Raw genomic sequence first — 15248 nt, 5'->3', positions numbered from 1 at the left:
CAAATAAAATACTTCCTTTCTTAGTGTTGATGTAAATTAACTCTTGTTAATTACCATAGATGGAAAGTATCTTTCTGTGGTTAACCTCTAGAAATGAGTTAGAAGCTTTGTATATAATCTGGCAAAGTGAACAGAACATGTAGTCTTTAAATCTGATACTACTTGATCATCGTGTGGGATTAGAGTGTCAGTCATCTCTTGAAATAAGACAGAATCTTAGTGCTAGATGCAGCCAGCATCAGAAAAGAGAAATACTTCCTTTTTTGGAGTGGTCATTGTAATGATTTTCACCATTAGGGCCATCATTTAAGCTTTGGTCAAGGAGCACCTGGGTGACTCAGTAGGTTAAGAGTACTGACTCTTGATTTCAGCCCAAATCATGATCTCACAGTCATGGGATTGAGCCCCATGTCAGGTTCTGTGCTCTCAGTCCAGAGCCTGCTTGGGATCTCTTTCCCTCTTTCTACCCCTACCCCACTCCTGCTTGCTTTCTCACTCTCTCTCTCTCAAAAATAACTAAACTTAAAAAAAAAGGTTTGGTTTAGATTACATATTGTGATTAGTGAATATGGTCAAGTTTTAAAACTTTAGAACTAGTGTACCAACCTGATCGTAAATTGTATCTATTCCAAGAATAGGATTGGGGATGAGATGTGAAAAGTAAAATAAAATTTCCACAGATTCTAAGATGATAATAAAGACAATTAAAGGTAATTTGAATATTAGACTAGAGGAGGAATTTTTGGATATGAAAACACCTTCCTCGGATGCTTGGGTAGCTCAGTCAGTTAAGCATCCAACTTCAGCTTGGGTCATGATCTCACGGTTCTAAATCATGGTGGAAGAACTGTTTCCTCAATCTTTTGTGAACAATATTTACCTCCAAAGTAAAGTTTCTTCTCTTATGTTCTGTCCATTCTTTTCTTTATTTTTCTAGAGTCAAAAAGGAAGACTTTAAGATAATAGTGTCAGTTCTTAAAAAGGTATAACAATGAAACATGTAGTTGTTTATAATAACAGAGCCCAAAAATATATGGAGCAAACTGAAGAGGAAAAAAAGGCAATTGAATTGTAATAGTTTGAGACTTCAGTATCCTGTTTTCAGTAATGGATAGAACAAGTAGGAAGAAGACCAACAAGGAAATAAAATACTTATAAACAAACAAACCCAGTAGACATCTGTGGAACTCTCCACTTAACAATAGGAGAATATATATTCTTTTCAATTGTACGTATAGCATTCTTCAGTACATATTGCAAGCGTCAATTAATTTAAAAGGATTCAAATCATACAAAGTACATCCTCTAAACCACAAAGGAATAAAATTACAAATCAATGAGAGAAATTTAGGATATTCACAAATCTGTAGAAATTAATACCCTCATATGTAACCCGTGGATTAAAGACAAAATCAGAAAGGAAATTAGAAAATACTACGAGATGAATGAAAGCAAAAATAAAAGATATCAAAACTGATGGGCTGCAACTAAAGCTGTGCTTTGAAGGAAATTTATAGCTGAAACACCTTTACTCTACAAGAAGAAAGAGACTCAAAATACAACACAGTTGAACTACAACTTGGTTCTTTGAAAAGATATCAAAATTGATAAATCTGCTGTCTTAGCAAATTTACAGTATTTATTAATTGTAGTCCTCATGCCATTAGACCTCTAGACCTATTCATTCTACATAACTGCAACTTTCATTCTTTTAGCCATACATTTCAAGAGCAGAAATTTTAAATTTTGATGTTCATTTTATCAGTTTGTTCTTTTGTGGATTGCACTTTTGCTAAGTCATATATACATAGGAGTTTTTAAAGTTGAAAGTATCATTATTTCACTTAAAGAGTTCTCTTGGAATGGGTTCTTATTAGTCAATAGTGTAACATATTATGCTCTCTTGGTTGCATCTTGTGAGTTGTAAGATTTTTCATTTAATTCTAACGCTGAGTTAAAATTATAAAATATAAATATAAGAGCGATTTAATGTGTATATTTGTCTCGGACTTAATTTTGGACGTTTATTTTAAAATTTTACGTACCTAATTCAATTCTACAGGTTATCTTTAGATACTTTTTAAATTTTAGGTCTCTCAAAATGTAAGGTAGTTCTTGCCATAGTTTGGTCCCACTTTAGGCTGTCAAAGTATTATTGTTAAAGTATTTTTCTGACCACTTTGTTCACTGGCTGCAGTACAGCAAATTGATGGCAGGAAACAACATCCAGAAAAAAAGCTATAAAAGTACACACACTGCCACAGGCTTCTTTACTTAGAGGATATGGATGGAAATTTTTAAATAGTAGCCATCAAGAGGGAAATTAGAATCCAAGACTGATTTGCTGGGCTTTTAAACATTTTCTAGTTTTAAATTTTGAGAAAGACTTGTATCTTCATTACAAAGATTTTCAGTGAATAACTTTTTTCCCCCCAGTATTTCCACATGTAACACCAAGAGGAATTAATGGTATAGACTTTAAAGGGGAGGCGATAACTTTTAAAGCAACTACTGCTGGAATCCTTGCTACACTTTCTCATTGTATTGAACTAATGGTAAAACGTGAGGAAAGTTGGCAAAAAAGACTCGATAAGGTAAGTCTGGTTTTTCTTCTTTTGAAAAAATAATCCAATTTGATTTCAATTTTATACTAATTTCTTAGGGAAAAATCTATTGGGATTGATAAAAGTAGCAAGGGGTACTACTCCTCTGAAATTTTGTGGGCATCTTAAACTCATTTTTTTAATGAGATTCACCAGTTCTGTATTTAGTTACCACAAACATTCTTGGTAGGATTTTAATATAAAAATTTTTGTAGTGATAATAGAAATGCCTTGGAAAAGAAGTGAAGAGACAGTTAACATTACCTAGCTTAATTATAAAATACGTGAAGCTGCATTTTAAGTTCTTTGAGCTAACTTAAACACCAGTTTATAAAGTTAAACATTAACTTACTGTGTTCAGAGCTATGTATACTTTCCAGGGTCATTGTGCTATTATTTACCATACATTACATGGTTCATTGGACATTTGCCTCATATCCACCTGTTTCCGCCTTTGTTTAAACTTCAGCACTCATAATAATATTACAATATGAATCTTTAGTTCCTAATGTCACCTTTGGCTCAGTGAATTTGTTGAGTAGAAAAACTTGTATTTAGAATTCAACATCAGTCAAATAATAAAATGTTATAACTGAAACATGTCTTAGAAGATTTAGTTCTTGTCTAATGCCATCATTTAAAGAAGGAACTGAGGCACAGGGACTGGTTCAGAAATGCTAAGTAGCAGTTGGAAGAATTTTACTCTGTTATATTTCATCTCTAAATACTAGGCCAGACATTAGTCAAAATCTTGTCATTTGTGAGTAAGTCCTATTGCTTGTAGTAGTTGAAGGGCTTATCAATTTGAGCAGGACACTAGGTAAAGCAGTATTAACACTGATGTAATGGCAGAATGGCCACAGGATTTGAATACCTACCATGTGTTTAAGGAAATCCCCATGTTTAAAAGAAAAAAATTTTTTTTAATCTTTTCTAATGTTTATTTTTGAGGGAGAGAGAGAGAGACAGAGAGAGAGACAGACAGAGCACGAGCAGGGAGGGGCAGAGAGAGATGCGGGGGGAGACAGAATCCAAAGCAGGCTCCAGGCTCTAAGCTGTCAGCATAGAGCCCGATCAGGGCTTGATCAAACCCACAAACCGCAGGGTAATACCTGAACCGAAGTCAAACGCTTAACCGACTGATCCACTCAAGCGCCTCTAAAAAAAAAGAATTCTTAAGTGCAAGTGACAGTAAGCCATATTGACTGGTGATGTATATCTTTTAAAAATGAGCAGTAAAAATGTATATTTAAGGTACAGATATTGTATTATTTATTCTGGAGTCAAATTACCAATATTTTCAGAGATTTCAATTCTATACCAGTGTGGATCAAATGGAGTTTTTAGAGTATTTTATGTGTATACACAAAAACTTATGTATTGAGAAAATAGGACAAACCCTTAAATCCATTAGACTCTTGGTTCAAGAGAATCATTCAATTTGTCCAGACTAGCTTATTTTAAACTTTGGGACAACTTTCTCTTAAGGTTTCAGTCTCTCATCTCTTTATCCTTCACTAACAGATCATCATGATCAAGTCATGTACTTTAACCACGCTAACTTAAAAATTATTAAAAATAAAACATGACTTTCCCATCTTTTCAGCAGTAACGTGTCTTGCTTGCAGTGCTGAAAAGGGATGTAGACTTTTGGTTATCTTCACCATTGTCAGTCTTTTTCTTTTTTAAGTCTTTATTTTATTTTAAGAAAGTGAGTGAGTGGGGGAAGTGCAGAGGGAGAGGGAGACACAGAATCCGAAGGCAGGCTCTAGGCTCTGAGCTGTCAGCACAGAGCTTGATGCAGGTCTCTAACCCATGAACTGTTAGATCATAACCTGAGCTGAAGTCGGACGCTCAACCAACTGAGCCACCCAGGCACCCTGTTTTGTTTTTAAATTTTAGCCATTCTGGTGGGTTTGTAGACCCACTTTCTCTTGAGTATGCAAAAAGTAGTCTTTGGATCTAATGAACAATTCACTGATTTGCCAGGGCTTTAATTCAGATAGGGTATTTGGAAGTAGTTGGCTTTGTGTGAGTTCCTGTGGACTTTAAGTTAGTCCTTAAGGATTTGAGATAAGGGAAGAAAGGCATTAGGTTCCTTATAAGCTTGTTAGACTAAGTTATCAGATTTGACCAGTACAGTCCATTCATTGTTGTAGAAAGAAGTTTGAGATTGGTGCCAGGGCCAGCTTTTTTTTTTCTTCTTCTTCTTCTTTAATGTTTATTTATTTATTTTGAGAGAGAGAGAGAGAGTGCTAGCTGGGGAGGGGCAGAAACAAAGGAGAGGGAAAATCCCAAACAGGCCCAGCACTGTCACCTCTGCGCTGGAGGAGCCCATTGTAGGGCTAGATCTCAGACCTGGATCTCAGGAAGGTGAAATCATGACCTGAGCTGAAATCATTACTCTCACTCTTGACTGAGACACCCAGGTGCTTCAGGGCCAGCCTTTTTTTATGTGTTTATTTGTTGACCTTTGGTCTTTTAACATCTTAAAACTATAGATTAAAGGAGAGGGTCAAAGTAGAAATTTATACTCTTTTTCAGCTCTAAAATAGTTTTAACCAACAGAAGGAAAAGTACCAGAAATTCATCTTTCTTAGAAAATATTTTAGCATTCATTGATTTTACCTGTTAATTATTTTCTTCACATCCATTGCTTTTTTCAAAACACCTAAATATATAACCTACCTAAAAGGTAAATCTTAGTGGCGATTTAAATGGTAGTTTGTGTGCAATGTATAGCTCAGAGAAAAGTGTTTTCTTGGGCAGAGTAATTCTCATTTTTCACAGGAGTCATCTGTTTCTTTTAATTGTTGTTGTTTAGCCAAATTATAAAACTTAAGTGAAATGCAGAGAAAATTCCACTTCAGATGTTAATTTTTCACTTGTTGCTTTTTTTTCTTAATAGGAAACTGAGAAGAGAAGAAGAATAGAAGAAGCATACAAAAATGCCATGACAGAACTTAAGAAAAAATCCCACTTTGGAGGACCAGATTATGAGGTATGAAGTTATATTTTGACTTTAGAAGGAGGAAAACATAGACCATGTCTATCAGAATGTTGCAGGCTTTTTAACCAAATAACCTATATTCATTGTCTCACCGCTTCGAAGAATGAAGAGGTGGACACAAAATGAGCAGCAGGCAGAAGATTTTTAGAGTATAAGATTAGAAAGGAAGAACAGTAGGAAAGTTCTCTTTACATGAGGGGACGGTTTGAAAGTGAATGCCCGAGGACCATGTAGGCAAGCGTCCTTTTTCTGTAAGTTTCTGGTCAGCCCTTCCCTTTCCCTTCCCTCTTGTTGGTTTTCAGGTTCTACCCTTATGGACTTGATCATACCTAGTGCTGGGTTGTCCATTCCTGATTGGCTCCTTTTCATTGAATGAGAGTGGTCTATGGCCTTACTTTCTCAAACCCAAAGGGGGAGTAGGTGGGTTTGTAACATTCTTAAGAGGAACCTTACACCTGAGGGGATCTGCTGAGTTCAGACACTCCCAGCCTAGGTGTTTTTCTTCACTCTGGCCCTAATCTTTCAACTCTCTGCCTACTGAATCCTGTCATCTCCTATCATACTAAGTGATTCTTTTTTTTAATTTTTTATTTTTGAAAGGCAGAGACAGAGTGTGAGTAGGGGAAGGGCAGAGATAGAGGCACACACAAAATTCGAAGCAGGCTCCAGCCTCTGAGCTGTCAGCACAGAACCCAACACAGAACTCAGACTCACAAACTGAATCTGAGTCAGACTGAGCCACCCAGGTGCCCCAAAAGTGACTAATTTTAAGTAATACTTTTGCATCTTTAAATATTCTAGATAATGTAATTTGCTCTTCAGTGCTTATTTTAATTAAATGTATATTTCATAATATAAATGCTAGGCTTACTCTGAAAAAAATTTTTTTAATTGACCACAAAGTTTAATGTAGACTTTTTTAAAAAGACTCATTTCTTAGGCCTGTCTACATTCTAGGACAAATTTTTATCTTTCCTGTGAGGATGATAATTTTTAATGTTATCTTTTAATTCTTTTTGTTTGTGTTTAATAAAAGCAACTTATGCAGGAAAAAACTGAGTAAAAAACAGAAAGATTTTAGTCTATGCTGTTATATATACTTTGAGGTCCTATCCATGGCACAACATGAGCTTGTCCTCATTGATTTGTCCTTATTTTTTGAAAATATCTGAAACCAGCTTCTTTTCTCTTGTTTATTGTTAATTATTTAATAAATTCTCCCTCTCCATATACACGCATGGATGTTAAAATTAAAGCTATTTTTCCACAATATTATTTAGAGGAAAAAAAGTATAAGAAATATATCTGATCATAGTCATTAATTATTGTTGATATTCCTGAAATGCACATTTTAAAAATGGAGTGATAAGGAATGTCATTTAGATAGAAGTAGAATGATAAAATAATTATGGTTAGTTTATTTTTAAGATAATAGAAAACTTTCTCACCATTTTTATTCTAGAAAGGAAAAAATAGAGTTGCTATTGACTATTCTTTAAAAAATGTTTGAGAGAGAGCCCACACATGTGTGAACAGAGAAGGGGCAGAGAACTGTGAGATCATGACTGAGCCGAAATCAGGAGTTGGATTAACTGACTGAGTCAGCCAGGCGCCCCTGTGTATTTTTACGTTGCAATTAATTTCCAGCTGTGGAAATTCATCATGATGAGACTTGAGCTGTGATACTTCAGAATTATTAAGCTGTCAATTATTCCTTGTAGAATGTGTAAAAATCCTATAGTTAGGTATCGTTGGGGTTTTAAAAAACAAAATTACTGAAATATAAGCTATTATCATTTAAACTTATTCTGAAACTAAGCAGATTGTTTTCGTTATTTTTGGGTTTTGGGGGGTAAACTATCAACTTTTTTAAATTACCTAATTTTTTCATATTATAAATAAAATCAGATGTTCATATAGGCAGATTATAGGAAAACCAACAAAGCCCATGTATTTAACAGTTTATGGTACCACTTTATCTCCTACAAGCCACATAGAAGTATAGTTGCATACTTCTTTACCTTCACTTATGTCAGCACGGGGCAAGGTGGTGGAAAGCAAAGTGGAAGAAGGAAAGCATTGTGCTGAGTATATTTGTTTACTAGTTTCAGATTTTTAAAATTATTGATATGACTTTCTTAAAAAATATTTATTGGCCATTGGTATTTCTTCTTTAATGATTCACTTATCCATGTCCCTGAACATTTTTATTAAGTTTTTATTGATTTAGAAGTTGTTAAAGATTAGCTTTTCATTTTTCATTCTTGTCTTCCTTTTTTAGTTTTTCAGACTTTTGACTGTTGGTTTTGCCATATAAACGGTTTATACTTTCATGTCATTCGTCAGTCTTTTGATATTCTTATTTCTACATTTGGTATCATACTTAAAATAACATTCCCTACTTCAAGTAATTGTATTTTTTTCTTAAGATTATGGCATAATATAGGAATCTGTATTTTATTTTAGTGGCATACGTTGAATAAATGATCTGGCTTTCCACCCATCTGAAATGCAGGTCCCTCTTTCTCTTTTAATGAAGAACATGGTTAAGGATACTTCACTTTTTTTTTCACTCTGACCCCCTGTGGTATCAAGTGAAATACATAGTTCTAAAATGAACTAGGGCTTGTTTTTATACTTTTTTCCCCTTCCTTTTGCTGTTGTGAGCCATCTGTATTTTCTTGTATAAGTACTACACTTGCATGGATTTTAGACACTAACTCAGAATATGACCTTAGTTTGGTTCTTATCAAACATTTATGATCTAATTATTGAACAAAACTTTAATGTTTTTGTCATGTGTGTCTTCAGAAATTACTTTATAATCATAAATTCATTTCTTAAGATTTACTGTATAATCAAGCCACCATACTAAGCATGGGGATATACAAGATCCTGCCTGAGTACATAATAGTAAAACAGGCTAGTTAACAGGCAAGTATGAAGCACTGTTAGCACTGAGAGATTTTTGAGTCAAGGATGGCTTCCCAGGGAAAACAGAGTCTTAGCTGAAACCTATAGAATGAAATAGAACTGGAGGATATTATGCTAAGTGAAATAAGTCAGTCAGAGACAGACAGATATCATATGTTTTCACTCCTATGTGGAATTTGAGAAAATTAACAGAAGACCATGAGGGAATGGAAGGGGGAAAAATAGATACAAACAGAGGGAGGGAAGGAAATGATAAGAGACTCTTAAATACAGAGAACAAACTGAGGGTTGATGGGAGGTGGAGAAGAGGAGGAAATGGGTGAGGGGTATTGAACAGGGCACTTGTTGAGAGGAGCACTGGATTTGTATGTAAGCGCGGGAATCTACCCTCAAAACCAAGAGCACACTGTACACACTGTATGTTAGCCAATTTGACAATAAATTATATTTAAAAAAAAAAAGAATGAGTAGGTTGGGTAGATAATAACCAGGTGCATAGCATAGAATGTTCACTTGTAGGGGCTGAGAAGTAGGAAAACTTTTCAAAGCCAGGAGCTTTAAAAAAAAAAAAAAAAGTATTTTGCCTGCAGAGGAACTGAAAGACCTTACTGGTGGAGGGTGGAGCCAGTTGAGGGGAGGGAGTGGTAAATGTGGCTTGCAAGGTCTACAAGAATCCTTACATATCCTCAGGCAATGGGTTTTAAGCCAGAGAAGTTTTCAGAAAATTCCTTCTTGCTCTCTGCTATGAAGGTAGTGGATTTATGTTGACAGCTATTGACTGGGCGCCTCCAAGACTTGTCAGTCTTACAGGTGAGAATTGAAGATACCTAAGTTAAGATAGAGCAATAGGACTAGACACCAGGATAAATTTAGATATGTAGAAAGTAGGATTAAAGGGTGTGGTGATTGAATGAAGGGAACTGGAGGAATCTAGAACAGACCCTCCATTCTGCCTTGGGTGTAGAGGTAGGGGAGAAAAGAGGTTTTAGACATGTTGCATATGAATTTTGAGACATTAAGTATTAGTAGATACAAAGATCTAACACTTAGGTGAGAAATAGATAGGCTATAGATTTGGGGAATCATCACATGCTGACTAAAACCTTAGAAATGAATTAGTGCTGTAGGGAGAGCAAGTGTAGAACCCTGAGGAATACCCACATTTAAGGGAGTCCAAAGGAGGCTTAGATAGAGAGGAACTAGGAAATTAGGAATCCAAGGGGAGAGAAATCTTCCAAGAGCATCATAATCCTAAGAAATGCCGCTAATGGGGCAAGTAAGGTCAAGATTGGTGTGTCCCCCAGATTTAGCAAATGAATAGCTCTTGCCTTGGTAAGCATGGTGAGTTAAAAGGGGTTTAAGTTGTTTTTTCGTAAAGGAAGTTTTATTCCATTTACTTTAGTTCTCTCTCATATATGGAAAGGAAAAATGTGCCTGTCTTATTTGCCCATTTCATTTATCAAAGTAGAATTTTTCAATGCTAAAGTTCCCAATTAGTAGACTCGAGACTGAAGTGATTGCATAGATTGAATGAGCATTAAAATTTTTTAAATGCAGATGTGGTTATGATCAATAGAGTTTTTAAAAGCATTAGGAAATATGTTTGAGTTCAGAGTAGATTTGGGGTACTGCATATTTTTTCACATCAAAGCAAAGTTATACAGCTTTTACTTGAGTATCTGAAATGTTGGGAGTTTATGAAGGGAATCCTGTAGGAGAGAGGCCTCCGGAGTGTTGTTCCTGTTCTTTTTCACGACTTAGATGGTCCTTAGATGACTGTAGTCACTTAATGATAATTCATTGAAATGTGCACTGTTTGTGTACTGTAGCTGAATAAAAAGTTGTTGTTGTTTTAGTGGTTATGCAGGAGCCTAATAGCTCTAAAAGAACTAGTGCATTAAATCAGGATGTCTGTATGCCTGTGCCAAGTGACAAGAGCATCATTACACCGTAGTTCCTCCCACCCTTTTTGCATGTCCCCTCGTTGTGGGGGTGGTATGACGTTGCTTTTTAATGGGATAGTGATGGCGTGGGGTAATCATTCTAACTGGAAAAACTCTAGATGGACCAGCAGTTATTCATGTGTCTTACTTTGTATATTTTAAAATTTAGGGAACCTTAAACCCAGCCTACCTTTTCAGCCTCAGCTTTCCCCCTAACAGGAAGCTATTATTTCACTTAAGAGTACACTCAACTTGTTTCATCACAGCAGGAACATACTTTGCTTATTTCCATTTTCTCTTTATTCTTTATATATCTGATACTGCTGAGAACTTATTAAACATACATATTCCTGGCTCCACCCAAGACCCATTGAAAAGTAATTTCTGGGTACGGGAGACTAGGAATTTTCCACGCAAGTTCCCAAGGCAGTTTCCTAGGTGATTGAGAGCCACTGTTTTGCCATCTAACCAGGCTTTTAAGCATCAGTCCAGTTTTTCTTTCTCCATGAAGTAATTGTCTTTGCTTAAGCAGATGCCCCTCAGAAAACTCCTGTCTGTACTTGTTATTGGCTGTCAGTAGGTCTTGTGTAACTTTGTACTTACTTTTCTGCAATTTTTTATGTTTTCTTTTACCAGGTACTCAGTCACAAGTACTCACCTCTGCCACAATAGCATGAAAGGAGGCATAGACAATACCTAAATGAATAAGCATCATTATATTCCAGCAAAAGATTATTTTAATTTCATATAATTCTCACATCATGAAATGTTGCTATTTTTTCTTATCCAGCCACTTAAAAATGAAATTCTCAGGTCAAAGGCCATACACAAATAGGCAGTGGACTAAATTTAACTCTTGGACATAGTTCACCAATGCCCCTGTTCTAAACTATCACCCTAACACAGTGTTGGTCAGTATACAGTGAGTATATGAGTACTGAGTACATGAATTAATTGTGACACTCATGATTTTGCACGGAATATATGTTCCTTGTCTTTGTAATATTACTTTATATATTAACTGATTTATAAGTATTTGTCAAGTCATATTTCAACTTTCCTCTAGAGTTAATGCTGGGGTTAAAAGGGTTTTATATTTTCTTTAATCAAGTAATTTTTTTTTCCTCCTGTGTGTTTGAATAGGAAGGTCCAAACAGTCTGATTAATGAAGAAGAGTTCTTTGATGCTGTTGAAGCAGCTCTTGACAGACAAGATAAAATAGAAGAACAGGTATATCTGTTATTTAAAAATCTAACACTAGGTATTTCTTGATGTATGTTATTTTATCATATATAATGGAATTTGAAAATTGCAAACCTAAACCAGAAAATGAACTGTGTCTACACTGAAAGTCACTTCCTTCATTGATTAATTTCTAAGAAATGGAGGGGAAACCACTGATTGTTTTAAGGAAGCATGCATAATTTACGTGAAATTAAATGGAAATATTCTGCCTATTCCCCTTGAAATATCCAGCTTTATTATCCTTCTGTTAAGAACAAGTATATATTTAATCTGATTAAAATAGTCTCTGTGAATTTTTCTTTACTATAAACCAGCAACCATATGAATTCACAAGAAAGAGGACCAAGAATGTAATTTTTTTCTTCTAAATTACTACCAATTTTTCTTAACTCCTTTAAAGCTTTCACTACCTTCACCTTTGATTGCTTCCTCACTTTTGACTTTGATGAGTATTTCATCATTTTCAGATTCCCAAAAGTCACACCCAGCTCTTTCTGGAAGTTAAAGAAAAACATTTCTTAAATCCTTTAACTCTAGTCTCAGGATTAGTAAGTATGGTTCTTTGCTTTCTTTTAGTTCTGCAATAGTGCAGTTACCATATTTCACCACTAGATGGTGCTTAAGGATGAATTTTATTCACTTAAGCTGGGCTTTAAACATTTTGCAGATAAATTCGTAAGTGTATCAGTTATACTACAAATTAACTTGTGTAGATAAGTTGGCTTTTCATTCTTTGTCATTGCCAAGGTAGTCATAACTGTTATGCCCATTTACTGGACTGTCTCCCTGATGGTAAATCACCTGCAAGAGTGACATTTTCCTTTCCTGTTTCTTTTTCATTATTTTTTTTATATATCACTGTTAAAAAGGTGTTGCTGCATTAATCTATAAAGCATATCGCTCATTCAAAAGATATTATGCAGCATTCAATAAGAGTGGAAACTTTCAGTTCCTAAATCAGCTCCATTTTTGGATGCCTAAAGTGTTACCCGGAAGAGTATTATTGTGTTTGGCTTTTTAGATTTTGTTTTGGGGGGTTTTTTTGTTTTGTTTTGTTGATGATTTTTTTTTTTTACTTCACTGTGGTGTTTTTTATTTTTATTTTCTTTTAATCTAAGTTGGGCTATTCTGGGAGAGTAGATCAAGACAACTTCAATCTGAGTTTTTTAAGTGACTGACTGTAGCTATAAACTTATCACTGCATTCTCGGGGCCTTGGTTTTCTAATACATAAAACAAAGTTACACAAGGTGTGTCAAATGATCTCTTCGGGCTCTAAAATGCTACACTGCTGGATATTATTACTACAGTGGTGGAGTTGGGAGTTTAAAAGGATCGATGAAAACTTTTGTAAACATTTGAAGAAAAATATTCATGAGACTATGTAACTTTAGTCTGTTCTTGACATTCTTGCAGATACTCTACAACATAGGTCATTAAACAGACCATGATTTTCCTTACCTAATAGACAGGTTGATATCACAAAGATAATTGTAGTGTGGTAATGCTTGGGAGTAGTATGCTTCAGTAATCCATGAAATGAGTTCCAAAGATTGAGATCATTTCCCTCATTGTAGGCAGTAGATATTGCACAAGGCTCTACACAGCACAGCCACTACTTAGGTATTCTTCAGTGACACACTTTTGAGTTTTCATTGTTCAATGTTACTTGACAACATAAGGAAAGATATTTTCAATAGAGTGGTGAATGAGAAAGGAGATCTTAACAGTCCTGTTCAGAGAGTGCCGAATAGAAATTACTCCTTGTCTTCTGCAAAAGTTTGAGGATGAGTACACACACAACACAGCACAGGTTCTGGTACATCGTATTTAGTAAAAATTGAATAACTAAAAAGAAACTAGGCAAGCTCAGGAGGAAGAAGGAAGTTAAGTGACTGTTTAACACGTGTGAATACCTTCATGAGAAAGAGACAAGGTATCCATGATATCTTTGGAACAAATGGTATACCTCTGCACAGCCCTAATGAAGTAGAATGATTGGAATAATTTGGCCAGAGTTTGTTTTTAAGAAAATTACTTTAACAGCAGTGTTAATAAAGATTCATGGTAAATAATGCCATGCTGGTATTGGAGAGTCTGACTAGGGGCAGAATCAAAGAACTGATCCTTGGTCAAAGGTGGTACCTCTGGAGTCTGATAGAAGAGACGGAATTAGAACACATGAAGTAAGTGTCAGGATTTAGCAAGGCTTATACCTTTCAAGTATTTTTGTGATTCAAGTATTTATGAGTACTAAAGTGCTGAGTAATTAAATATTGGTAGTTCCAGGTTATATTATCCATTCTTAAGCTATAAAGTACACTTTAAAACCTTCCCACCTAACATTACATGTTTTCTTAGTCACAGAGTGAAAAGGTCAGATTACATTGGCCTACATCCATGCCATCTGGAGATGCCTTTTCTTCTGTGGGGACTCATAGGTTTGTCCAAAAGGTAAGCTAATGTCAGAGCTCACTGAAATTATACATTGTACTGTTCTTCAGTGTGGATGGAACTATCTTGTTGTATAAGTTTTCTCTTTTCTTGAATTTAGGTGATGAGATTTTTTGATATTGTATGTTTTCTCCCAAACATACATTTTTGTATGTTTTTCCTCCAAAACGGTTAGAAATCATTTTCTGAATATAATGGTTTTTCCTTTTTTCTTTAAGGGGAAAGGGGGAATGGGGGTGCTTAGGAGTAGCTAGTCTGATAGTTAACCAGAAGCATAACTAGTTATATTAAATCACTTTTTTCTTTGGGGTTAAGTGATATTATGTTGTATTACTGGAAGCACTGCATTCTTTTTAGAAAGATTTTGGAGCATAAACCATAATAGGTGCATGAACTCAGCACTTGCTGCTGAGCCTGTTTCATATGGTGCTTTGTTCTCTCTTTCTTTATCTTGTGTTTGGAAGTTGGTACTGAATGCTCTGTTGTGCCTTTGTTCTGATTACTTGGTTTTTTCTTTGTCTGTCTCTGGTAGCCCTATAGTCGCTCTTCCTCCATGTCTTCCATTGATCTCGTCAGTGCCTCTGACGATGTTCACAGATTCAGCTCCCAGGTACTGTATGAATGTATAGAGGGGACTCAAGTCTTTCTGTGCTATATTTCAGCCTGCTTTCCCAGTTCCTAGATATCTTTCGGTTAGATCACTTGTTTTGGTTTTGAATTTTAAAGAGTAACAGTAAGCATTAAAAAGTCCTTCCTTATCTACTGAATAGTTCCTCTATCAGGCTTGCATGTGCCCTTTGTATCCTGCACTGTGAAGAGCTTGGGATTTTGCCACTGAGGAGGTACTCCTGAAAGATTTCAAGTTGACTTGAAACAAGTTGAAGACACCTGGATTTTAAATACCATGTAGTTGCTTCAGACAGGCCTCAGCGGTTTTGATGAACGTGGTTTACAGGGTGTGTCACAGCATAAAAGCGAGTTTTATCAGTCTTACTTTTAATCTCAAGTATCTCAAAATACAACAGGGAAATTTATTTTTAAATAATATTTATCTCATTAC

At 35.3% G+C, this 15248-nt stretch overlaps 1 protein-coding gene across 2 annotated transcripts in view; it reads left to right on the top strand.

Annotated features, from left to right (window-relative positions):
• CERT1 (ceramide transporter 1) overlaps positions 1-15248 on the top strand; it is a 97203-nt gene that overhangs the window by 61328 nt on the left and 20627 nt on the right. Inside the window, exons 7-11 of one of the 2 annotated variants that reach the window (XM_029942451.1) lie at positions 2437-2594; positions 5512-5604; positions 11634-11720; positions 14096-14188; positions 14721-14798. In XM_029942451.1, the coding sequence (XP_029798311.1) occupies positions 2437-2594; positions 5512-5604; positions 11634-11720; positions 14096-14188; positions 14721-14798 (509 nt within the window). The remainder of the gene's footprint in view (positions 1-2436; positions 2595-5511; positions 5605-11633; positions 11721-14095; positions 14189-14720; positions 14799-15248) is intronic. The other variant, XM_029942450.1, reaches the window with a different exon arrangement.

The sequence above is a fragment of the Suricata suricatta genome, chromosome 6 (assembly GCF_006229205.1).
Source record: "Suricata suricatta isolate VVHF042 chromosome 6, meerkat_22Aug2017_6uvM2_HiC, whole genome shotgun sequence".
NCBI classification, from domain to species: Eukaryota; Metazoa; Chordata; class Mammalia; order Carnivora; family Herpestidae; genus Suricata; species Suricata suricatta.
This window is presented reverse-complemented; position numbering and strand designations above follow the sequence as displayed.